Source organism: Heptranchias perlo, chromosome 15 (assembly GCF_035084215.1).
Source record: "Heptranchias perlo isolate sHepPer1 chromosome 15, sHepPer1.hap1, whole genome shotgun sequence".
NCBI lineage: Eukaryota > Metazoa > Chordata > Chondrichthyes > Hexanchiformes > Hexanchidae > Heptranchias > Heptranchias perlo.
The window spans coordinates 2,793,592-2,817,984 of NC_090339.1; the positions used below are offsets into that span (position 1 = coordinate 2,793,592).

The 24,393-nt window shown below is 47.4% G+C and overlaps 1 protein-coding gene across 1 annotated transcript; it reads left to right on the forward strand.

Annotated features, from left to right (window-relative positions):
• Positions 1-5,681: 5,681 nt before the first annotated feature.
• Positions 5,682-23,550, forward strand: LOC137332835 (interferon-inducible GTPase 5-like). Its single transcript, XM_067996771.1, has 3 exons — positions 5,682-5,842; positions 16,658-16,820; positions 19,229-23,550. The coding sequence occupies exons 2-3, from the start codon at positions 16,801-16,803 to the stop codon at positions 20,451-20,453; spliced, it is 1,245 nt and encodes a 414-aa protein (XP_067852872.1). The 5' UTR covers positions 5,682-5,842; positions 16,658-16,800; the 3' UTR covers positions 20,454-23,550.
• Positions 23,551-24,393: the final 843 nt, after the last annotated feature.

The following is a 24,393-nucleotide window of genomic DNA, read 5'->3' on the forward strand; positions in this document are numbered from 1 at the left end:
TTAACAGCTGTCAACCCCTTAATCCAGAGTGACTGGTCCAGAATGACCGGTCCTGCTGCTTCAGTGTCTCACCCACACTGGGAGTAAATGGTGACAGTGCTGAACTGTTCTAATAACAGAGCCTTTTATAGGAGTGGTCAGGTTCATGTACACTATCCAATGAGAATCTAACACAGTGCAAGCTCACTTGTTGCCGGGGAGATTCTGCTTTTCCATCCCTGACCTCATGAATCTGAACAGAAGAGACTTCTCACTCAGACACAGAATGGTTGGAAAATCGGGGGCTGTGCGAGCTTGAGTTTCTGATATACGCTCTCGCTGGGCGAGACTCCCTACAAAAGCTCGGGTTAAAAAAAATACCACTTTTGAGTAAAGGAGTTTGTTCCATTTAAAGTTTACTTTTCACTAATTTCCTTCTATATTCTCAAGTCCCACTTCACTGGATTCTAATCACGTTGAATGTCACCTGGAAATCACTGTAGTTGTGCAAATCAGGGTCTGATGGTGCATAACTGTCGGTTTTCTGGTGATTACTCACAAAGAACAGAACAGTTTCATATGCCACGGAGCTGTCTTAAGTACATCTGGCACAAAACGTTCCCTTCTAACCTCCCAATCACTTACCTGCTGCTCCATCTAAAACATTCAGAGTTGGTCCTAAATCACCTCCCACATCCACGAAGGAATCTCTTCTGTTCAATGCCAGAAGTTCCAAACCATAAGACCATAAGAGATAGGAGCAGGAGCAGTTGTGGCCCTGGGAGTCCTCAACATTGACTCTGGACCCCATGAAATCTCATGGCATCAGGTCAAACATGGGCAAGGAAACCTCCTGCTGATTACCACCTACCGTCCTCCCTCAGCTGATGAATCAGTCCTCCTCCATGTTGAACACCACTTGGAGGAAGCACTGAGGGCAGCAAGGGCACAAAATGTACTCTGGGTGGGGGACTTCAATGTCCATCACCAAGAGTGGCTCGGTAGCACCACTACTGACCGAGCTGGCCGAGTCCTGAAGGACATAGCTGCTAGACTGGGCCTGCGGCAGGTGGTGAGCGAACCAACACGAGGGAAAAACTTACTTGACCTCGTCCTCACCAATCTACCTGTCGCAAATGCATCTGTCCATGACAGTATTGGTAGGAGTGACCACCGCACAGTCCTCGTGGAGATGAAATCCCGTCTTCGCACTGAGGACACCATCCAACATGTTGTGTGGCACTACCACCGTGCTAAATGGGATAGATTCAGAATGGATCTAGCAGCTCAAAACTGGGCATCCATGAGGCGCTGTGGGTCATCAGCAGCAGCAGAATTGTATTCCAGCACAATCTGTAACCTCATGGCCTGGCATATTCCTCACTCTACCATTACCAATAAGCCAGGGGATCAACCCTGGTTTAATGAGGAGTGTAGAAGAGCATGCCAGGAGCAGCACCAGGCGTACCGAAAAATTAGGTGCCAACCTGGTGAAGCTACAACTCAGGACTACATGCATGCTAAACAGCGGAAGCAACATGCTATAGACAGAGCTAAGCGATTCCACAACCAACGGATCAGATCAAAGCTCTGCAGTCCTGCCACATCCAGTCGTGAATGGTGGTGGACAATTAAACAACTAACGGGAGGAGGAGGCTCTGCAAACATCCCCATTCTCAATGATGGCAGAGTCCAGCACGTGAGTGCAAAAGACAAGGCTGAAGCGTTTGCAACCATCTTCAGCCAGAAGTGCCGAGTGGATAATCCATTTCAGCCTCCTCCCGATATCCCCACCATCACGGAAGCCAGTCTTCGGCCAATTCGATTCACTCCACGTGATATCAAGAAACGTCTGAGTGCACTGGATACAGCAAAGGCTATGGGCCCCGACAACATCCCAGCTGTAGTGCTGAAGACTTGTGCTCCAGAACTAGCTGCGCCTCTAGCCAAGCTGTTCCAGTACAGCTACAACACTGGCATCCACCCGACAATGTGGAAAATTGCCCAGGTATGTCCTGTCCACAAAAAGCAGGACAAATCCAATCCGGCCAATTACCGCCCCATCAGTCTACTCTCAATCATCAGCAAAGTGATGGAAGGTGTCGTCGACAGTGCTATCAAGCGGCACTTACTCCCCAATAACCTGCTCACCGATGCTCAGTTTGGGTTCCGCCAGGACCACTCGGCTCCAGACCTCATGACAGCCTTGGTCCAAACATGGACAAAAGAGCTGAATTCCAGAGGTGAGGTGAGAGTGACTGCCCTTGACATCAAGGCAGCATTTGACCGAGTGTGGCACCAAGGAGCCCGAGTAAAATTGAAGTCAATGGGAATCAGGGGGAAAACTCTCCAGTGGCTGGAGTCATACCTAGCACAAAGGAAGATGGTAGTGGTTGTTGGAGGCCAATCATCTCAGCCCCAGGGCATTTCTGCAGGAGTTCCTCAGGGCAGTGTCCTAGTCCCAACCATCTTCAGCTGCTTCATCAATGACCTTCCCTCCATCATAAGGTCAGAAATGGGGATGTTCGCTGATGACTGCACAGTGTTCAGTTCCATTCGCAACCCCTCAGATAATGAAACAGTCCGAGCCTGCATGCAGCAAGACCTGGACAACATCCAGGCTTGGGCTCATAAGTGGCAAGTAACATTCGCGCCAGATAAGTGCCAGGCAATGACCATCTCCAACAAGAGAGAGTCTAACCACCTCCCCTTGACATTCAACGGCATTACCATCGCCGAATCCCCCACCATCAACATCCTGGGGGTCACCATTGACCAGAAACTTAACTGGACCAGCCATATAAATACTGTGGCTACGAGAGCAGGTCAGAGGCTGGGTATTCTGCGGCGAGTGACTCACCTCCTGACTCCCCAAAGCCTTTCCACCATCTACAAGGCACAAGTCAGGAGTGTGATGGAATACTCTCCACTTGCCTGGATGAGTGCAGCTCCAACAACACTCAAGAAGCTCGACACCATCCAAGATAAAGCAGCCCGCTTGATTGGCACCCCATCCACCACCCTAAACATTCACTCCCTTCACCACCGGCACACTGTGGCTGCAGTGTGCACCATCCACAGGATGCACTGCAGCAACTCGCCAAGGCTTCTTCGACAGCACCTCCCAAACCCGCGACCTCTACCACCTAGAAGGACAAGGGCAGCAGGCGCATGGGAACAACACCACCTGCACGTTCCCCTCCAAGTCACACACCATCCCGACTTGGAAATATATCGCCGTTCCTTCATTGTCGCTGGGTCAAAATCCTGGAACTCCCTTCCTAACAGCACTGTGGGAGAACCGTCACCACACGGACTGCAGCGGTTCAAGAAGGCGGCTCACCACCACCTTCTCGAGGGCAATTAGGGATGGGCAATAAATGCCGGCCTTGCCAGCGACGCCCACATCCCGTGAACGAATAAAAAAAACGAAAAAAAAACGACCATTCGGCCCCTTGAGCCTGCTCCGCCATTTAATGAGATCATGGCTGATCTGATTTTTACCTCAACTCCACCTTCCCGCCTTTTCCCCATATCCTTTGACTTCCTTGCTGATCAAAAATTTGTTTTACTCAGCCTTGAATGTATTCAATCACTCAGCCTCCACAGCTTTTTGGGGTAAAGAATTCCAAAGAATCAAGACCCTCTGGGAGAAGAAATTCCTCCTCATTTCCGTCTTAAATGGGTGACCCCTTATTCTGAGACTATGCCCCCTAATTTTAGATTCCCCCGTGAGGGGTAACATCCTTTCAGCATCTACCCTATCGAGTCCCCTCAGAATCTTGTGTGTTTCAATAAGGTCTCCACTCATTCTTCTAAACTCCAATGACTATAGACCCAACCTGTTCAATCTTTCCTCATAAGACAACCCTTCCATACCTGGAATCAACCAAGTGAGCCTTCTCTGAACTGCCTCCAATGCAAGTATGTCCTTCCTTAAATAAGGGCACCAGAACTGTAAGCAGTACTCCAGCACCCTGTGCAGTTGTAGCATGACTTCCCTGCTTTTATACTCCATCCCCCTAGAAATAAAAGCCAATATTCCGTTTGCCTTCCAGATTACCTGCTGCACCTGTATGTTGACTTTTTGTGTTTCATGTATGAGGACACCCAGATCCCTCTGGAGAACTCTTTGGATAGACATCCTAAATGCTGCAGGGTTTGGGACTTTAGTTGGTTAAATGTCAGTGATGCCCCTGGAGACACTTGGGCTGAATTTAAAGACCACCCATTTTGGGATGGATTTGGGGCAGTAAGTGCAGTAAAATGGGGCAGTGATTCACCGCACCTTTAAACAGCACCAAAACTTTCCTTGAAAAAAATCACCAGTCCAATTTACAGCTCGGTCTAACAGAATTAAACAGGCTCAAGTGAGCATAACTAAGCTCTTCAATCCAAGTGGTGGTAAGAGCAGCAGTAAGGTATTGCTGAGGTGGATGCTGCTCAGAGTTTGATTGCCTCAACTGAGGTTTGGTGTTACATTGCCGGTACATCAATCCCTAAAATGTTTGGAGGCTCTGTCAGGACTTTTGCTGCTACTTCTACTCTGCTCTGTAAAAAGTACCACTCTGGATTGGGAACATGGATTTTCCAATGGGAATCCTGCCATTCCTTTGTTGTGAAGAGGAGGATGACAAGGACATGGAAGATGCTGGATTGGAAGATCTTGGAGTGAAACATCACAGAAGATGTTTGTTCCCTACACGCAGTCACCCCCTCACCAGGGTTTACAGATCAAGAAGTTCTTCCTTAGCCTTCTCTGACCATCAGAAAGCTGAGCTTCACCCTGGAGTCTAATGGTGGTAAATGTTAAATGCTGAAGACCTGCAGCCCACTTCCACCAGGAGAGCAGGATTGTATGTACCAGTCAAAGTCACCACTGCCTTAAAATTATTTGCTGTTGGATCCTTCCGGGCAGCATCAGGTGACCTTTCAACATTAGTCAGGCAGCTGCCCACCACTGCTTCAAGAAGGTCATTGGTGCTGTACTCAGTAGAGTGTGTAATTCATATCCTTCCCAATGGAACCAGGTAAACAAAGAGAGAGCGCGACTGGCAGAGTTCCCACAGGCGTAAGGAGCAATTGATAGAATGTGTGTGGTACTCAAAGCACCATGTGACAACCCATTAATTTTGTGAACAGGAAAGGCTTTCATTCTAACAATGTGCAGCTAGTGAGCAATGTCAGTCACATTATTTGTTTCTGGCAGGAAGACAAAGAATCAGCTTCTGTGAATGTTTTGGGTGCAGCAACTGGTAAATGATTCACAGGTTGGAAGGGGAGCGGTTTGTGGCAGGTGAACTTTGCACATCTACGTGGCGAATGAAACTTCTGTTTTTTGGCGAACATCATCAGTTTTAATGATTTCCAGACGATATTCAATGTGATTAGAATCCAGGAAAGTGAGAAGCAAATGAGTGAAATTAAACTTTAAACAGAACCGAATCCTTCACTGAAAAGTGGGAATTTTTCAAACCCGTGCATCTGTCGGGAGTCTCGCCCAGCGAGAGCGTGTATCTGAAATTCAGCCTCGCACTCCCCCCGATTTTCCACCCATTCTGTGTCTGAGTGAGAAGTCTCTTCTGTTCAGATTCATGAGTTCAGGGATGGAAAAGCAGAATCTCCCCGGCAACAAGTGAGCTTCCACTGGGGTAGATTTTAATTGGATAGTGTACATGAACCTGACCACTCCGATGAAAGGCTCTGTTATTAGAACAGTTCAGCACTGTCACCATTTACTCCCAGTGTGGGTGAGACACTGAAGCAGCAGGACCGGTCACTCTGGATCGGTCACTCTGGATTAAGGTGTTGACAGCGGCAGTACTTCACTGATAGACTCTCCTCCTTCAAGGAACCAGTGCAGGTAAGGACCAAGAAATGAAACAACAAACTGAGTGTCGTCAAAATATCGAGGGTGATTCATATTCAACGGGTTTAAACAGAATCGCAGCTCATCTTTAAAGTTTGTTCTGAATGTTCTCCCCTCATTGTCTCAATCTCCTTTTCTCTTCAAGTTCTGGATGTGTTCAAAACACAAACTCCTAAAAGTAAGAAGTTTTATTCAGGGTTCTACAGGAAGATTGAGTGAAAGTGAAACTGTTACAAGAGAAACAAACTGAAGGAAATGCCTTTGAAAAAATTCCGAGGGCCGTGTCCTTATCGGAATGGGGAGTGGGACTCACAACAGGCAGGAAGTGGAAATTGCTCTCAGTAGAGGTGGTGTTACAGTCAATACAGAGAGAGGAAACTGAACAACTCATTGCAAACACATTAGAAAATCAACAATATAAAAACAGAAGTAAGCCTGTTTAGCTCCTCGAGCTTGTTTCGCCATTCACTGAGATCACAGATGACCTGTGACCTAACTCCATATACCCGCCTTAGCCCCATATCCCTTAATACCTTTGGTTAACAAAAATCTATCAATCTCAGATTTAAAATTAACAATTGAGCTAGCATCAACTGCCATTTGGGGAAGAGAGTTCCAAACTTCCACCACCCTTTGCCTGTAGAAGTGTTTCCTAACTTCACTCCTGAAAGTCCTGGCTCTAATTTTTAGGCTATGTCCCCGAGTCCGAGACTCCCCAACCAGTGGAAATAGTTTCTCTCTATCTACCTTATCAGTTCCCCTTAATATTGTGAAAACTTTGATCAAATTAGTCCTTAACCTTCTAAATTCCAGGGAATACAACCCTAGTTTGTGTAATCTCGCCTCGTAATTTAACCCTTAGAGTCCAGGTATCATTCCAGTAAATTTATGCTGCACTCCCTCCAAGGCCAATATATCCTTCCTAAGATGCGGTGCCCAGAACGGAACACAGTACTCCAGGTGTGGTCTAACCAGGGTTTTGTATAGCTGCAGCATAACTTCTACCTCTTTGTATTCTAGTCCTCTAGATATAAAGGCCAGCATTCCATCAGCCTTTTTGATTATTTTCTGTACCTGTCCGTGAAATTTTCCTGATCTATGTACATGGACCCCTAAGACTCTTTGGACCTCCACTGTTTTGAGCTTTTCACCATTTAGAAAGTGCTCTGATCTATCCTTCTTAGGTCTAAAGTGGATGACCTCACACTTGGCTACATTAAAATCCATTTGCCACAGTTTTGCCCATTCACTTAATCTATTAATATCTCTCTGTAATTTTATGCTTTCGCCCACACTGGTTACAATGCTGCCTATCTGTGTGTCATCGGCAAACTTGGATATGTGGCTTTCTATCCCATTATCTAATTCATTAATCAATACAGTGAATAGTTGAGGCCCCAACACAGATCCCTGTGGGACACCACGAGTCACATCCTGCCACTTTGAGTACCTGCCCATTATCCCGACTCCCTGTCTCGTGCCGCTCAGTCAATTTCCTAACCAGGTCAATAATTTGCCCTCAATTCAATGAGCTCAGCTTTATCTAACAGTCTCTTATGAGGGATTTTACCGAATGCCTTCTGGAAGTCCATATAAACAACATCCATAGACATTCCCCTGTCCACTACTTTAGTCACATCTTCAAAAAACTCAATTGGACAAATCACCTCTCATGTTTTGTCTCTCCTTCCCTGCCTGGCTGATTATTCCAAGCATTTAATTCCTTTTAAATGAGAAATTACTGTTTGATATTACCACATGAATACTTAACACACTCATAATATTCCTGTGTCTGTTATTTTAACACAGGCATTTATTTTAAATGGGTTTAGACCTCGTGTCAAAAATGGTCACTCACTTTCTTTCATGTAAACACAATCACTGAGTCACTGAATAACACAGACCCTCTGCTGGTTGTTGACTGTAGACTGACTGATGAGTTAAGTACAGGGAGCCCAGGACAAACCTCTGGCCACAGACCTGTCTGTCAAAATGACCACAGCCAATCATTGACCCTGCCCCTCCTCACAGGTCTCACATACAGCTGTCAATCAAAATCACCAACTCCACACTGACCTGATTCTTTGATCTGAGCCAGAAACCTCGGCCCATCTGTTTCAAGACTCTGTGAATCCATGTCAGAACAATACATTGGCCACGATTTAATCCCTGAAGTCCGGGTGTGTTGGAGGCGGGCGGGGCAAACAAAATCACGGATTTCCAGAGCGGGAAGGAATCCAGGTTCCGAACCGCAGAATAACACGTACGACCCAGACCCATCTGTCTGCGCGCACGCTTCAGGAAGCTGGAAGTGCCGCCAGCAATTAAAGCTGGCGGGCCGATATTTAAAACATCAATCAAGGTAGTTAAAGTCGTTGAAATGGTGACTTATATTTTTACTGATGCAGGGAAACAATTCCAACACTGCCTCAATGTGTTTCTCGTGCTGTGTGAAACACGCCATGGGAAACTAGGGGGGTTGCAGCCGGCAGCCATTTGGCCATTTAAATCCCTGTTTGACAGATGGGGATAAAAGGTGAGTTATTGCAGCAGGGCACTCAGTTCTCTCAGACTAACTTTTGACTGGGGTTTCTTTGTGTTTGGACTGAGAATTTTTTGTTCAGACTCAGATTTGTTCTGTTTACACATATTTACCTAGTTTTTGGACCCCTTCAAACTGACAACATCAGGATGGGTGCGTGATGGCTGCATTCACCAGTATATCCAAGGAGGAGGCACATCACCATTCTCACCAGGCACGGCGTGCAGTTCCATCACTTGCAGCTCCACAACCCAGTGCTGCGCCATAGGCTCCTGCACAAGAGCAGAGAGGGGAACAACAGAGGGTCCAACGTCGCAGGAGGCACTACCCTCGTGAGAGGGTCTACAGACCGAGGCTGAGCTTCCTGGACCTCTCTGAGGAGCAGTGCCTACGGAAGCTGAGAGTGAGTCGCCAGGTGGTTACAGACATCTGCACGTTCCTTCATGCAGAGCTGCTCCCGGCTGGGCCTGGTGGTGTCGCATTGCCCGTGGCAGTTAAAGTGACCACTGCCCTCAACTTTTTCGCCTCCGGATCATTCTAGGGCGCCACCGGGGACATCGCCGGGGTCTCTCAATCGTCTGCCCACAAGTGCATAAGACAGGTCACCGATGGTTTGTTTTGCAGAACGTCACAATACGTCAACTTCCCCATGGACGACGTCAGCCAGACTGAGAGGGCAGTGGGTTTCCACTCTCTGGCTGGCTTCTCATGGGTACAGGGTGCAATTGATTGTACACACGTAGCAATCCGAGCACCTCCACATGAGGCCCCATGCCCTAATCCAGTATCCATATCTGTTATCAATGTTGAGGAGGAGCAGGAGAAGGAGCAGGATGAAGATGAGGATGAGGAGGAGGATGACGATGAGGAGGAAGAGGAGGAGGAGGAGGATGGGCAACCCAGCGGCAGAGCAGCGGCTCACCTGGCTGCTCGTGAGGCCAGGGAGTCACTAGTATTTGAATGATTCTCATAAGGACATCTGGAAAGTGAAGATAGTCCAGTCCTCAGATCACCTGGAACGAGCAGCACCAACACCAGCCCACCCCCACCCCGCACAAAAGTGTCCTACAGCTACACATACACCCACTGTAAACCCACCCACTGGGTGGCATCAAGTTTCACCGTTCACGATGAACCACATGAAAGGGCGCTATCACAAAAGGGACTCAAGAATGGGGAAGACGTGGCAGTAGTGGTGAGAATGCTAACATTTAATGTGAATTTAACAAAAAACAAATATAAATGAAAAACATCACAGTCTGTCAGATAACCCTTGTGCATACACTTTGTCATCTCAAAACCTTAGCCTTTCTCTTCCTGCTACTTCCACGTGGTGCATTCCCTGCGGCTGTAGCAGAGGTCGTGGCAGGTTGCTCATGTTCATGCCCTGACTGTTGAGATGCTTTGGGCCTATGCCCTCTGGGTTTTGGAGCCCTTGAGGGCCCCTCCAAAGACTGCTCCACCTGCACCTGTGCAGGAGCAGACTCGGCCACCTGGACAGGAGGCAGCTTTGTGGGAAATGGTTGAGAGGGAGGCAACGGGTGAGACGTGGGGAGCACTTTGAGTGGAGTCTGCACTTCCATGTCCCCTTTCGCCGTCATCCCTCTCCTGGGCCAGGGCCACATCACTCCTACCACCCTGCTGGACAACAGTTTGGAGGACATGTGTAGTGCCTTGTAAGGCCGGTACTAGTGTATCTGTTGGCCTGTTTAAGGCAGCAGAATGTCGTTCGCCCTGAGTCCATTCAGCCATTGTCAGGGCCTGAAGGGACTCATTTGTGAGCTGTGCTTGAAGCTCAGTGGAGGCTGCCATTCTCTCCATCGCAGACATTCCACACTTACCTGTGCCACCAGTCCTCTAATGCAGGAGGTGGACTCCTCCATCCTCCCTGCTATTGTGGAGACATCTTCCAGTACCTCGTAAATGCTGTCCTTCGATCATTCTCCTTTTAACGGATGGCCTCTGAGGTTTAACATCTGCATCCAGCTGAGCAGAGCCTGGAGAGGAGTGCGCCCACTGACTTGGACTCTCCACAGCTGCCCCTGCCACCAGTGTCTGCTCGTGCTCACTTGTGTGTGGTGACTCACCAGGTGCCAACCCAACGAACTGATCACTAGGACCCAGCAAGATGTGAGTATCTGGGCTGGTGGATGGCTCTCTAAGATGTGATGGTGCACCCTTAGAGGCCAGGAGCTCCTCTGAGGAATCTCCCACTCCCGTCACTTTGGTGGTTGAAGGGCCTGGAAGAGAACAGAAGGCAATATTAAGAATCATCACAGATGTAATGTTGCGATGAGCATTGTGAGGTGTTCAACATGCCAATCATTGTTAACATCAATTCATGTTGTGCGTGATGAATGTTAAAGTTGTGTCACCAGACGTTTGTGGGTGCCAGTCTCGGCATCCCGGAGGGACAGGCACTCATGGGTGTGGCTGATCTCCAGGGTCTCTTCTTCTGCCTCTGTGAGGACCACTATTTGTTGTAGTTCCTCTCCAGTCCCAGCCCTCTCGCATGCATTCTGAGCCCTCTTCTCCTTCAAGGGGAGAAAGTACAGATGTTTGAGTGAGTGAGGGTGAAGTCAGCAGCCGATGAATGCATTGCTTTGGGTGAGACTGACCGTGAAAGAGATGCCTCAGAGGGTGAGTATCAGACAGAGACATCACATTGGACAAGGATTGTGGTGAGTGGGAGTGGTGGGTTCACAAATGGGGAGGTGAGGAAGTGCTCAGGAAGTGAAGGTAAGTTGACAATGAGCCTTAAGTGGGTGTGAGGAGTGATGTGACGGAGTAGGCTTGGCAGGGCAGAGTATGAGGAGGGGAGGGTGATGTGCACCACGGAATGCAGGAGAATCAGTAAGTGTACTCACTTTTGCTGACCTGGTTAGGTCATTGAAACGCTTCCTGCACTGGACCCAAGTGTGGGAGATGTTGCTCCTGCTGGTCACCTCCTCAGCCACCTCGAGTCAGGCCTTCTTGGTGGCAGAGGCAGGGCACTTCTTCCTGTATGCTGGGTAAAATATTTCCCTCCTCCTCCTCACCCCGGCCAGCAGCACCTCGAGTGAGGTGTTACAGAATCTTGGAGCTAGCTTGCTTCTCTGCTGCTCCATTCTGCCCAATTCCTGGTTGGGCAGCTGACAGCAGGTCAGGTGGGTATGCAGTCCGCCCGCTGCGCAGCTTTCAGACGGCAAACCTGGAAGCCGCGTTAAGGGCCATCAATTAAGTTGCGATCATGTGGGGAAAGGGAGGGATTATTTTTTCGGGTTTCCCACGCACGATTGACCCCCTGCCCGCCCCACCTTTCCCCCCCTCCGCCCTGCTTCCAGCCCTCCGGCATTTTAAAATCGTGCTCATTGTACCAGTCATAGCCATTCAAATAATGCTTTAAAAATGCACATTAACTCAACATTCAATCGATATCAGCATAATAATCTCCCTTTTGTTTGACCGAAGCCAAGGCCTTGATTTTCCTCCATGTCAGGGTCACACTGGAATTGCACCAGGATTGCACGTCTGCTCACCAATGTGATCCCGCCATGACCCTGTCCAATTTTCATGTGTGGAGCTTAACTTACTATTCAGGGTGATTTCCCAGTGATATTTACTCCCTCTGCTGGGAGGCTGCCTCTGGGAACGAGAGAAATCCAGTGTTGCTGCAGCAGCTTAAAGAGGCCAGGGCATCCATTGTGTTTGAGCAGCAACTTAGAAAGTTACAATAATGTTTGAGGCTGGTTCTTCGTGGCGCAGAGGCCCTAAATTTCTGACTCCTCACTTGAGGTGTTTTTGGTCGAGATAAGGCAAAGGAGGTAAAACATTTTGAGATTGAGGTAAGGAGTCACATAAAATGCACAGTCCAGTCTCAGTGCAAGAACGTGACCTTGGCCGAAGGTAACCCCTGTTCAGCAACTCCCAGTCAGAAACTCAATGCCGGAAGAAATTTAATGACCTGATGAGGGGAGCCAAGGTAAGAGAGGCAAGCCACGATTAAACTGAACCAAACTTAAAAGCATGAGTCAGATTTTGCTGGAGTGGGGCATCTCGTGACGAGCCCCGTTAGTTAGACTTGTTCATGCACATTTAGGTTTTAAAATGTTTTGCCCATAAAGTTGCTGGAAATGCAAACTGATAACGACACGGTGAGGGATTCAGGGTGTCTGGGACCTTGGTGAACAACGGGACAAACAATGTATCTCCTTAATCAATGAGATTTAAGGATTGAGAAATAATCAGAGGAAGAACTGAGAAGGAGGATGAATTAGAGTGGCTCAGTCAGCTGTGGCTCAGTGGATAGCACTCTTGCCTCTGAGTTAGAAGGTTTTATGTTTAAGTCCCACTCCAGAGACTTGAGCACATAATGCAGGCTGACGCTCCGGTGTCATACTGAGGGAGTGCTGTACTGTCAGGAGTGATGTTAAACCGTGGCCCCATCTGCCCTCTCAGGTGGATGTAACAGATCCCATGGCACGTGAGTATAGGTGTATTTGCAGGGCTCTTTTGAGAGACGTCGGCAATGTCCCCGGTGGCACCCTGGAAGGATGTGGAGGAGAAGTTGTTGAGGGCAGTGGTAACTTTGACAGTGACAGGTAAGAAGATGGTCCTCGGACCAGCCGGGAGAAGCTCGGCATGAAGGAGGCTGCAGATGTCCACGACTACATGTCGAGTGACTCTGAGCCTCCGTGCGCACTACTGCTCAGAGAGGTCCAGGAAGCTGAGCCTCGGTCTGTGGATCCTGTGGCGAGGGTAGTGCCCTCTGCGACGCTTCTCTCTCTGCCGTTGCCCTCCCTCCTGCTGTGCAGGTGGATGTGTCACAGCACTGTGTTATGGAGCTCCACGTATCAGAGGTGGACGGCGTGGCCGGCGAGGCTGGTGATGCTGTTCGCCCTCCCAGGAGGTCATGACTGCAGCTACAGCGGCCCCCATCTGGAAGATGTACATCTGAGGGGGTCCGCAAGGTAGGTACATGTGTCTGGACACCGGGGTAAGTGTGCAAGTTGGTGAATTTGATTGTTAGGAGGTGGGTGGTGGAGGCCAAACTTTGTCCAAAGTGACAGACTGGCCTCCTGCAATGAGTGAGGGTCTCCCCACCTCCACTTGTCAAATGGACCTTTGCAGCTGCTACAGGCTGATGGCTGCAACATGTCCATTTGAACTGGGAGTGTCTCCCCCAGTACGGGAAACAGTCCCAGTAGTTTGTAAAATCCCAACCCTCCTAAAATATCTCGTTAATCAGGTCTGTAAACGACCTGAAATACCAAAATAAATACCTTAAATGGCACCCCGCCAGCTTTAATTGCCGGCGGGAGTCCCACATGCGGGGGCTGCGCGCGCATGTCAGCGCGTCAGTGGGAAACCCGGAAGTGGGCGGGTTGGAGCCGGGCTCCCGACCCGCCCCGGGAATCCCCGATTTTCGTAGCCCCCCTGCCAGGAATGCACCCGATCGTGGGTGCGAAAATAGAGCCCTTGGTCTCTATTTACCGTATCAAATCCTTGAATCATCTTAAACAGTCAATTAGATCACCCTTTAATCATCTATACTCAAGGGAATTCTTTGCAACCACTCCTCAAAACGTAACCCTTTTAGCCCTGGTATCATTCTGGTGAATCTACACTGCACCTCCTGCAAGGCCAATATATCCTTCCTGAGGTGCAGTGCCCACAACTGAACGCAGTACTCCAAATGGGGTCTAATCTGAGCTTTATATAACTGCAACATAACTCCCACCACTTTGTATTCCAGTCCTCTTGAGATAAAGGCCAACATTCCATTAGCCTTTTTAAATCTGTTTTGTACCTCTCCACTAGCTTTCAGTGATATCTGTACTTAAAGCCCTGAACCCCTGGATTTGTGGTTGACGCAAAAGTGGGGTTATTGTTAATACGGAGCAAAAATGCAACAAAATACAAGAAGACATTAATAAACTTGCAAAATGGGTGTGTAACTTACAAATGAATTTCACTATAGATGAGTGTGAGGTGGTGCATTTTGGTAGGAAGAATAAGGAGGCCAGATACTGCTTGGATAATAAGAGTCTAAATGGGGTAGAGGAGCAAAGGGATCTGGGGGTACAGGTACACAAATCACTGAAAGTAGCGATGCAGGTTAATAAGAGCATAAAAAAAGCAAACCAATCACTCGGGTTTATTTCTAGAGGGATAGAATTGAAAAGCAGGGAAGCAATGTGTATAGAACTTTGGTTAGACTACACTTGGAGATCTGTGCACAGTTCAGGACACAGAGGCACTGGAGAAGGTACAAAAAAGATTCATAAGGATGATACCACAACTGAGAGAATATACTGATCAGGAAAGGCTGAACAGTTCTTTTCTCCAATAAAGAGAAGGCTGAGGGGTGACCTGATTGAGGTCTTTAAGATAATGAAAGGATTTAATAGGGTGGATGTAGAGAAAATGTTTCCACTTGTGGGGAGTCCAAAACTAGAAGTCAAAAATATAAGGTAGTCACGAATAAATCCAATAGGGAATTCAGGAGAAACGTCTTTACCCAAAGAGTGGTAAGAATGTGGAACTTGCTACCACAAGGAATAGCATAGATGCATTTAAGAGGAAGTTAGATAAGCACATGAGGGGGAAAGGAATAGAAGGATATGCTGTTAGGGTTAGATGAAGAGCATTGGGAGGAGGCTCGTGTGGTGCATTAACGCCGGCAGAGACCAGTTGGCCCGAATGACCTGTTTCTGTGCTGTACACTTGATGTAACTCCATGTAAATCTCAGCTCCTCCGCAGTTCCTAGCTTCTCGCCATTTAAAAAATAATCCGATCTATCTTTCTTTGGTCCAAAGTGAATAACCTCACGTTTCCCCACGTTGAACTCCATCTGCCATAGTTTTGCCCACTCACCCAGTCTATCATTGCCCAGGCGATTCCTTTCATTGCAACTTTCTGCTCCCATCTACATTATTTACTCTGCTACCCAACTTGGTGTCATCAGCTAACTTGGATATATGGCTCTCTATTCCTTCATCTAAGTCATCTATAAATATAGTGAAAAGCTGAGGCCCCATTACAGATCCCAGGGATACACCATTAGTCACATCTTGCCAATTGGAGTACATACGCATAAAACCTACTCTCCATCTCCTACCTCCTAACCAATTGCATATCCATGTGAATAGGTTGCCTCCAATTCCATGTGCTCTCATTTTTGTTAGCCGTCTCTTATGTAGAACCTTATCAAATGCTCTGTGGAAGTCCATATAAATAACATCCATAGACACTCCCTTATCTACCACCTGCTCCAAATATTCAACTAGGTTCGTTCGGCATGACTTGCTCTTTACAAATCCATGCTGGCTCTCTCCGATCAGTTCATGTTTGTCCAAGTGCTCAGTCACTTTCCCCCTAATAATAGATTCTAGTAACATCAGACGTTAGACTAATCGGCCTATAATTTCCTAGTTTATCTCCCTTATCCTTCTTATATAATGGAGTGATATTGGCAATTATACATTCTAAGTGGATAATGTCTGAATCAAGAGAGTTTTGGAAGATCATGACTGGAGCATCTACAACTTCTTTTGATACCCTGGGGTGGAAACCATCAGGTCCTGGAGATTTGTCTATCTTTAGTCTCATTATTTCCTCCATTACAATTTTTTTACTTATATTAAATCTAGTAAGTTCCTCCCCTTGATTTATTTTTGCTTTTTCTCGTATCTCTGGTACTTTATCCTCTACTGTGACGATTGATACGAAGTAAGTATTTAGCAAGTCAACCATTTCCTGATTTTCAATTACAATATCATCAATGGGCAAATAATGTGAAAATGCAGCAACGTCATGAAAATCACAGGGAGGTTAAACACGAGATGCCATTTTCATGAAGCTGAACGGCGGAGCGGTGCAAATTGGCCAGCAACTTGTGCCGATTCACAATTCACGGTGTATCTCTTCCTCGCTACAATATGCTGGCCGATTTGTGCATTAATAATGGCGTGCATCGTTCAGACGCCGTTATTTATTCAACAATATCTGGCCCCATGTTTTCCATTTCCACCCACCTTGCCCTCCCTGTGTTCGACACCAGGTGCTACTTTCCTAAAATAATGATGAGGAAACATGAGACCTTTCACATCCCATTCCTTCCCTCACAATCTGACTTAGTGAAGATGTGAAAAAGCGCCGTTATGTATTTTCTAGTTTCTTGCACCTGTTCCCACCCTGATTAAGGTTGATTACTCCCACCAGTCTTGTACTTTATCTGATGGAAAATAAAGTGCCGTCACTCACACTCTCTACTTTCCTCTTAAAGGAGAAAACCAAACACAACCAAAGACAAAGAAGTGTCATCGGGGGAGGAGCCACAAGCCTCTGACCTCTCACCCTTTCTGCGGAGGAAGCTCTGGAATCGCTGGGCAGTCACAAAGGACAAACAGCGGGAGACAGAGAAGTAGGATGGGAGGTGCCAGCTCCAGGTTGGTCAGGAAACTCCTCGTATTGTCTTTCTTCAGTTCCTTCTGTTACAGCACAATCTTTCATTACAATATATTGTCAGTGCTTAACTTCACCATTTGTAGTGAGAGTCCACAGGATATTCTGCAGCTCATGCACCTCTGTTAACCTCTCCTCTTCCTCAACCTTTCAGCAGAGGAGGAGCAGCCTCAAGAACCAGGGGCCTCAGTTTGTCTCCACCCAACCCTCACTTCACCAGCCCCATCATTGCATCTGAGCCTCGCAAGCACCAGTTGAGAGACACCCACTCGGTAGGGCTTAGTCAGACTGAGGGGAAACTACATGGTGATGCACAGAGGGCAAATGTTGAGGAGAAACTTGGGGTGGTAGATGAGGGGACAGTCGCTGCTGTCTGGAAGGACAGGAGATGCTTGTCCTCTTCTGTGGTACCTATGAACCAGTTAATCGAACGGAGCTGACACAGCATCAAACCCATGACCAGGCAGTTAAGGTGGTGTCCCAGAATGTGCAGCAAATGGTGGGTCAGTTGGATGAGTTCATCACCTGCATCTGAGGCACCATGATGGATGTGTGTGCAGCCACGCAGACGACCCTGGAGTCGTGCAGCAGAGGTCCCCTGACAGGGGAGGCAAGGACAGGCGTAGCTACCATGGGCAACTTGGGCATCAGGGTGGAGAGGACCAATTCTTAGGGCTCTAAGATCTGATTGGAACCATTCAATCTGCTTTCCCTCTGATCAAACAAATGCACAGCCCAATACCAGGTGTGTGCATGGAACAGGTGTCTCTCAGGACAGTGGAAATATCTAATCATACGATCGTGTAAATCGGGAGCGTAACAATAGGACCCTCTTATGATCTAAACTGGACATCTGGGGCATGATTTTTACTCCGAGCCGGGTACCCCACGTGTATGTAGATATTCACATGGGGAACCCTGAATCGAATTGAGTGCATCGCAATCTGCAATCGCAACTCAATTGAAGGTAAGTATTTGAGCTTCTGGGTTTCCCACACACCATAGGAACATAGGAACAGGAGTCGGCCATTCAGCCCCTCGTGCCTGCTCCGCCATTTTATAAGATCATGGCTGATCTGTGATCTAACTCCATATACCCGCCTTTGGCCCATATCCCTTAATACTTTTGATTGCCAAAAAGCTATCTATCTCACATTTAAATTTAGCAATTGAGCTGGTATCAATTGCCATTTGCGCAAGAGAGTTCCAAACTTCTACCACCCTTTGTGAGTAGAAATGTTTTCTAATCTCACTCCTGAAAGTTCTGGCTCTAATTGCAGCTCCTTTCACCGCCACTAGTCAGACAGATTGATAGGTTGCTGCCTGTTGCCGGTGAAAGGAGCTGCAAATCAGAGAGGAGAGAGAGAGAGATCATCAGGCCCCGAAAAAATGGGAGGGGGGTGGTGGCAGGGGAGGTGGGGGGACGTGTACGACATCGGGACGGGGTCAGACACGTTCGGACATTGGACGGGAGGGGGGTCAGCAAGCATCGGACATCGGGTGGGGAGGGGGTCAGCCAGTATCGGCGGGGGGGGGGGGGAGGGCTGTCAGATACGATCGGACATCGGGTGGGGGGTGGTGTCAGCAAGCATCGGACATCAGGAGGTCCAGCCAGCATCGGAGATTGGGGGAGGGGTCAGCCATCATCGGAGATCGGGGGAGGGATCAGCCAGCATCGGAGATCGGGGTGGGGGTCAGCCAGCATCGGAGATCAGGGGGGGGGGGATGGTGGGGGAGAGCGGCGAATTGCGGAGTTCCTGTCAGCCAGGTGAGCTGGTTGGGCCTGGATGAGCAATAAAGGGTCTCACTTCGTGGACCCGGCCCTCCCCATCTGTTTTCACCTGACGTGAATGGGAAGTGATGGGAAACCTGAATAGGTAAAGTTAAATTTGTTTAAAAGTCCAATACACAAAATATTAAGTACCTCAAGTATTTCACTGAGGTATATTGCCCTTTTAAATATCGGCCCTCCGGCTGGAAGTGTGGGCGGGACTTCCTGTTTTCTGCTGTGCACACGGGGACAAACCTGTCTGGGTTAAACAGTTGAGACATTAAACCATGGCCCACCTACCTGTTCAGGTGGGTATCAAAGATCCCATGTCATTGTTGGAAGAAGAGCAGGGAGTTCTCCCGGTGTCCGGGCCAACATTCCCCCCTCAAGCAACAGCACCAAAAACATATCATTTGGTCATTAATCTCATTGGTTGTTGTGGGATCTTGCTGTGCATTAATTAGCTGTCACATTTGGCTGCATAACAACAGTGATTGCACTTCATAAGTAATTCATCAGATGTAAAGTGTGTGGGGATGTCCTGACGATGTGACAATGTGCTTTATAAATGCAAGTTCTTTTCGTCTGTTGCAAAACATCATGTAAAATGTTTCCTTTCAGAGATCAGATGGCTCAGTCTTTGAACTCTACATTCTTCAGTCAGGAAGAGCTCAACAAACTGAAGTCTGATTATGAAACGGGTGGGCTGGGAAAGGTTAGACCTCTGATACAGTGGAAGATAAAGGAGCTGGACAATACAGAGCTTAACATTGCAGTGACAGGAGAAACAGGCGCAGGGAAATCCACCTTCATCAATACTATGAGAGGACTTCAGAGCGATGATGAGGGAGCAGCTGAAACCGGGGTCACAGAAACTACAATGGAGCCAACCCGATACCCACATCCCAACCTGCCTAATGTTTACTTCTGGGACCTGCCAGGAATTGGAACCACAAAATTCCCAGCCAATAAATACCTGAAGGAAATGAAATTTGAAAGATACGATTTCTTCATCATTATCTCACACAGTCGATTCAGAGAAAATGATACAAAACTCGCCAAAGAGATTAAACGGCTGGGGAAGAATTTCTACTTTGTTCGATCTAAAATTGACAATGATCTCAATTCAATGAAACGGATGAAAGTTAATGAAGAAGAAGAACTGGAAAAGATCAGGAATGACTGTGTCAGGAAGTTGCAAGAGGCAGGGATTCCATCACCCTCTGTTTTCCTGATATCGAACTTTGAACCGAATCTGTATGATTTTAAACAGTTAAATGAAGCTCTTGAAGATGATCTTCAGAATATAAAGAAAAGTGTGTTCATCCTGGCCCGTCCAAACCTAAATTTGGAGATTGTAGAGAGGAAAAGACAAGAGCTGAAGAAACGAGTCTGGATGTTGGCAACACTTTCAGGAGCAGTGGGAGCAGTGCCAGTTCCTGGCGTGTCCCTTGCTTGTGACATTGGGATTCTGGTTGGAGGAATAATAGATTTCCGTAAATATCTGGGTCTGGATGATGCCTCTCTTCAAAGACTGGCCAACATGGCAGGGAAACCTGTGGGAGTTCTGAAAGCAGTAGTGAAAACTCCCCTGGTTGGTGAAATAACTCCAGATTTAGTTACAAGGACACTGATGGGTCTCGCTGCTGTCACCATTTCAGCACTTGAGCTCGTCCTCGATTTCATACCAGTCATTGGTTCCATCTTTGGAGCAGGATCATCATTTCTGATGACCTACAAATTGCTGAATGATGCACTGAATGATCTTACGGAGAATGCACAGAGAGTGGTGATGGTTGCATTTGGGACTGATGAAAATGGTCGGCACCAAACACCAATCCAGTGAGTCGATGCTGTAGGTGATAAATTAAATGGGTCAAACCCCGAACGTTGCAGGAATTCCACTCTACGATACTCGCTTTTTGCTGCATTCGTTCCTGGAAATATTCCTCTTCCATTTCAGGGAAGGTTATCACAGTCTGATGCTTGGTGAAAGGGTTTGCCTGGGTACAATATGAGGAGGGAAATCAAGGGGTGGGAATTACAAAAGAGCCCATCCAATTTCCCACACATGCTGCACCCAGGCGATTCCTTGCATTAAACGCAGTAACAATCAAATGTGCCCTGTTCCTAAAATCACAGAATCATACAGCACAGAAGGTGGCCATTCTGCCCATCGTGCCTGTAGCCAGAAATGTCTTTGTTTTCTTCAAGTGATCGTGATGGATTCAGTTCCCATGTACAGCCCCTTTGTGATGTTCTTGTTTGATTCATAGTAAGAGCATCATTACTGAAATGAACTACCATGGGTTTGCAGTAGAGACAAACCCACTGTTACTCTGGGCTTGATTTTCTGAGTGTCGGTAATTTTTACTTTGGCTCCTGTTTCCACCCATGTAGGTGTCGTTCGCACCAAGTTGTATTCCCAATAGGTGATTAAATCAGCAGTACAGTCTTACTGTTAGCGCCACCAAACATAATACAGACATTTATTAAGAGACAAGTCCATTTTCCAATGTTATTAAACCTTTCACCACCTTCACCGTACACCCCTCTAGGTCCTGGCTTTAGGACCATTGCTGCACCAAACACTGTCTGTCTGTAAAGTAATGAATTCACTGCAGTTCCATTAGATCCTGTTTTGCCTGAGAAGCAATAATATCAGATAATGAGACAGCAGAGAGGAGGGACCAGGATCAGGCTGTACCTTACCAATTAGTGCATAGACCACCCCTCATACAGACCACCCCTCATACAGAGCACCCCTCATACAGAGCACCCCTCATACAGAGCACCCCTCATATCGACCACTCCTCATACAGACCACCCCTCATATAGACCACTCCTCATTTAGACCATCCCTCATATAGACCACCTTCAAAGACCACCCCTCCTATTGACCATCCCTCATACAGACCACCCCCATATAGACCCCCCTCATGTAGATCTCCCTCATATAGACCACCCCTCATACATTCTCTTCCCACACTATAACAGTAACTCTTGATTGGCAATAAATCGTTTTGACACAATTGGCTCAGCAGTTACTGCAAATCTAACTCAGACCCCGTTATACGAGTGTGTCTGACAGTGGGATAGATTTTTCTTGGGTGGGAAAGTTGGGGAGAAGTTGGGGGGAAATCTGTTGACCGTAGGCATTCAGCCGAGAGATGGAAATAATTTTGAGTATTGATGAGAAAGGCAGGAAACTGCACTGTTTCTGTCAGTACTTGTTTGCTACTAAACTGCATTGGTGTTTGATCATCAGTGGTTGACTGTAGAGGAACAGATCTCGGAGATGGTGGTGGGGAGTTAAGAGAGTGGGGGGACTGTACTACTGTGACAACTAATTAGCTCCGGGGAAATGGTGGACAACAATACACAGCTACTTCAACTCCATTGAGGAGCGGTCCCTTATGAGACTCTGACCGGCCAAAGACGCTGTGACTGGGGTCTGTGCCCTCCTGTGTCCTACAGGGGCAGTCGCCGATGGCAACCGCCTTACCAGTAGAAGGCAGAGTAACAAAAGCATCCAGTATTAATGGCGGTACCACCGATGCCAGTCATTATGCGGCCCACTGATTGATGAGGAAAGTGACTGAAGCTCTGTGTCAGAAAACTGGCCGACACCTCAGTTCCGGCTGCCACCAAAGGCAGCTGGAGTTCAGTAGAATTACCACCTTCCCCGAGGTGTGGGACGTCATCAACCATAGACATGGTGCAAAACAGGTGCTGCTCCACAATCCAGCAATGTATATTAATCACAGGGAGTTATAATACTTCATCAATGTCTACATGGTAAACGATGAACCTCTGAAATTCCTACAGTTCAGTTAGTGTTCTGCTGCCTGAGCCAAGATTCTTTGATTTTAAGTAGTGAAACTTGTCGACTATAATTGAATGAGACCGGGGGGGTACTCAGTGCAGCTCCAGATACTCATCCCTGCCCCCAATCCCCATACAGAAGCCCATCGGCATGACAACAGAACAATGCAAGGATCAGGCTGGTGATCGAATAAGCTTTTAGGGTTCTGAAAGATTCTGATCTTTGGATCAATCACCGGGGGACATCGCCCCAGTCTCCAGTAAAGATGAGGATGCTGCCTGTTTCACACCACACCCATCAATAACTACATCAGTATCAGGTGTGACCAGGAACAGCAGCAAGAGTCAACTGGAGTACTGTAGAATTACCAACTTCCCCAAGGAAATTATCAACTGCACACACAATCCAATCTATGGGCCCCCCAGCAGGGACATTGTCTCAGTGTCCAGTGATGATGAGGGTGCTGTATGTTGGACAACGTAACCAGCAACAGAGACCTGAGATATCCCTGGGGATGGGAAGAGGGAGAGGAAAATGATAAGGAAGAAGCAGCAGCAGAAGAGCAGTTACTGCGGGAGGAGAGGTGTGGGAGCGTGTAACATCAACTTATTGAAACCATGTGTGCTGCATAATCAGTGATATGGGCAACAGGTTGATGTTATTGATGTGATATATTGTACTTTTACTCTATACTATGCTTTAATGTGATTTGGTCAGATCAATTGAACTTAATTAACATATATCCAAATGTATCAATTCTTGTTAATCAATAATTGTACCTCGGGACATTTTTTCTACGCTAAAGGCTCCAGATAAATGTAAATTGTATGAATTATGAATTATGAAGTATGTTATTATCAGGTCTGATGGTAATCTGACCAAGTGAACCTGATGAACAATGTAATTGTACCATAACATATTCTAAATATGAATGCAGTGTTGTTTGCCCTGGAGAAATGTATTGTATGTCACTGCTTTGCAAAACAGGGGTTGTGGGAAATGCTGTAGTGAATCAGATTCTACACCCTGGGCATTGCTGTTGAGACAATACTGTGCCAACTCAAGCAGACAATATCCACATGCCACACAATGGATGCAATAAATGCCCTGAGCTTCATCCTGAAGATTGTGCTGAGTATTTATTTGTCATTAGCAACTTTGAAGCAGGAATGGAGGATAAGACATCCATAGATGGTGTTGGAAGAACTGAGCAGGAAAGTGTAGGAGAAGGTGAATTGGACATGGTTACTTTCCAGATGTGGTGTGTAGTTTAAGACATGGTGTAGCTGTGGCACTGATTGGAAGGTATCTGGAGACAGTGACTGAAGCTCCAGACTTTCTTGCTGCCGTGCTGTTTTTACAACTCGTTCCTCATTCTCATTTTCATTCTTGCTCTCCCATGACTTTGCCGTTCTGGTCATCGACCTGCATTTTGAGGCATCTTTGCAGAGGTAAAGTTAATGACCATGCAGTGGGGGGTTGTGGGGAGAAAGGAGGTGTCCCCTCTCCACCAAGCCATGTGAATTGCTGCTTCAGCATCCATTGGTATGTTTGATGATAATTCTGCTTGTAGTCTGAGCTTCATTGTATCCGTGTTCTGCTTCTGGCTGCAATTGTTGTTTGGGAGTCATGAGCCACGGCTGTAGAGGATAGACCTGGTCACCCAGGAGACATCCCTCCCCTCGTCCATCCCTTTCAACTCAGGCTGGTGCAGATAATTGGCTTAAAATTAAGACATCATGACAGCTCCTGGGCAAGCATCCAGTTCCGACGGGCCACAGCGAAAAATCGCGTAGACCTCCTCAGAAGACTAACACGGGACGCAACCAACAGAGCACCCTTCGTTGTCCAGTACTTCCCCGGAGCGGAGAAACTATGCTATGTTCTCCGCAGCCTTCAACATGTCATCAATGATGACGAACACCTCGCTGTGGCCATCCCCACACCTCCACTACTCGCC

Coding starts and splice junctions, on each gene's coding strand:
- LOC137332835 (XM_067996771.1), top strand. CDS start 16,801: ATGGGAGGTGCCAGCTCCAG. Junction 16,821..19,228: donor ATGGGAGGTGCCAGCTCCAG/GTTGGTCAGGAA, acceptor GTTTCCTTTCAG/AGATCAGATGGCTCAGTCTT.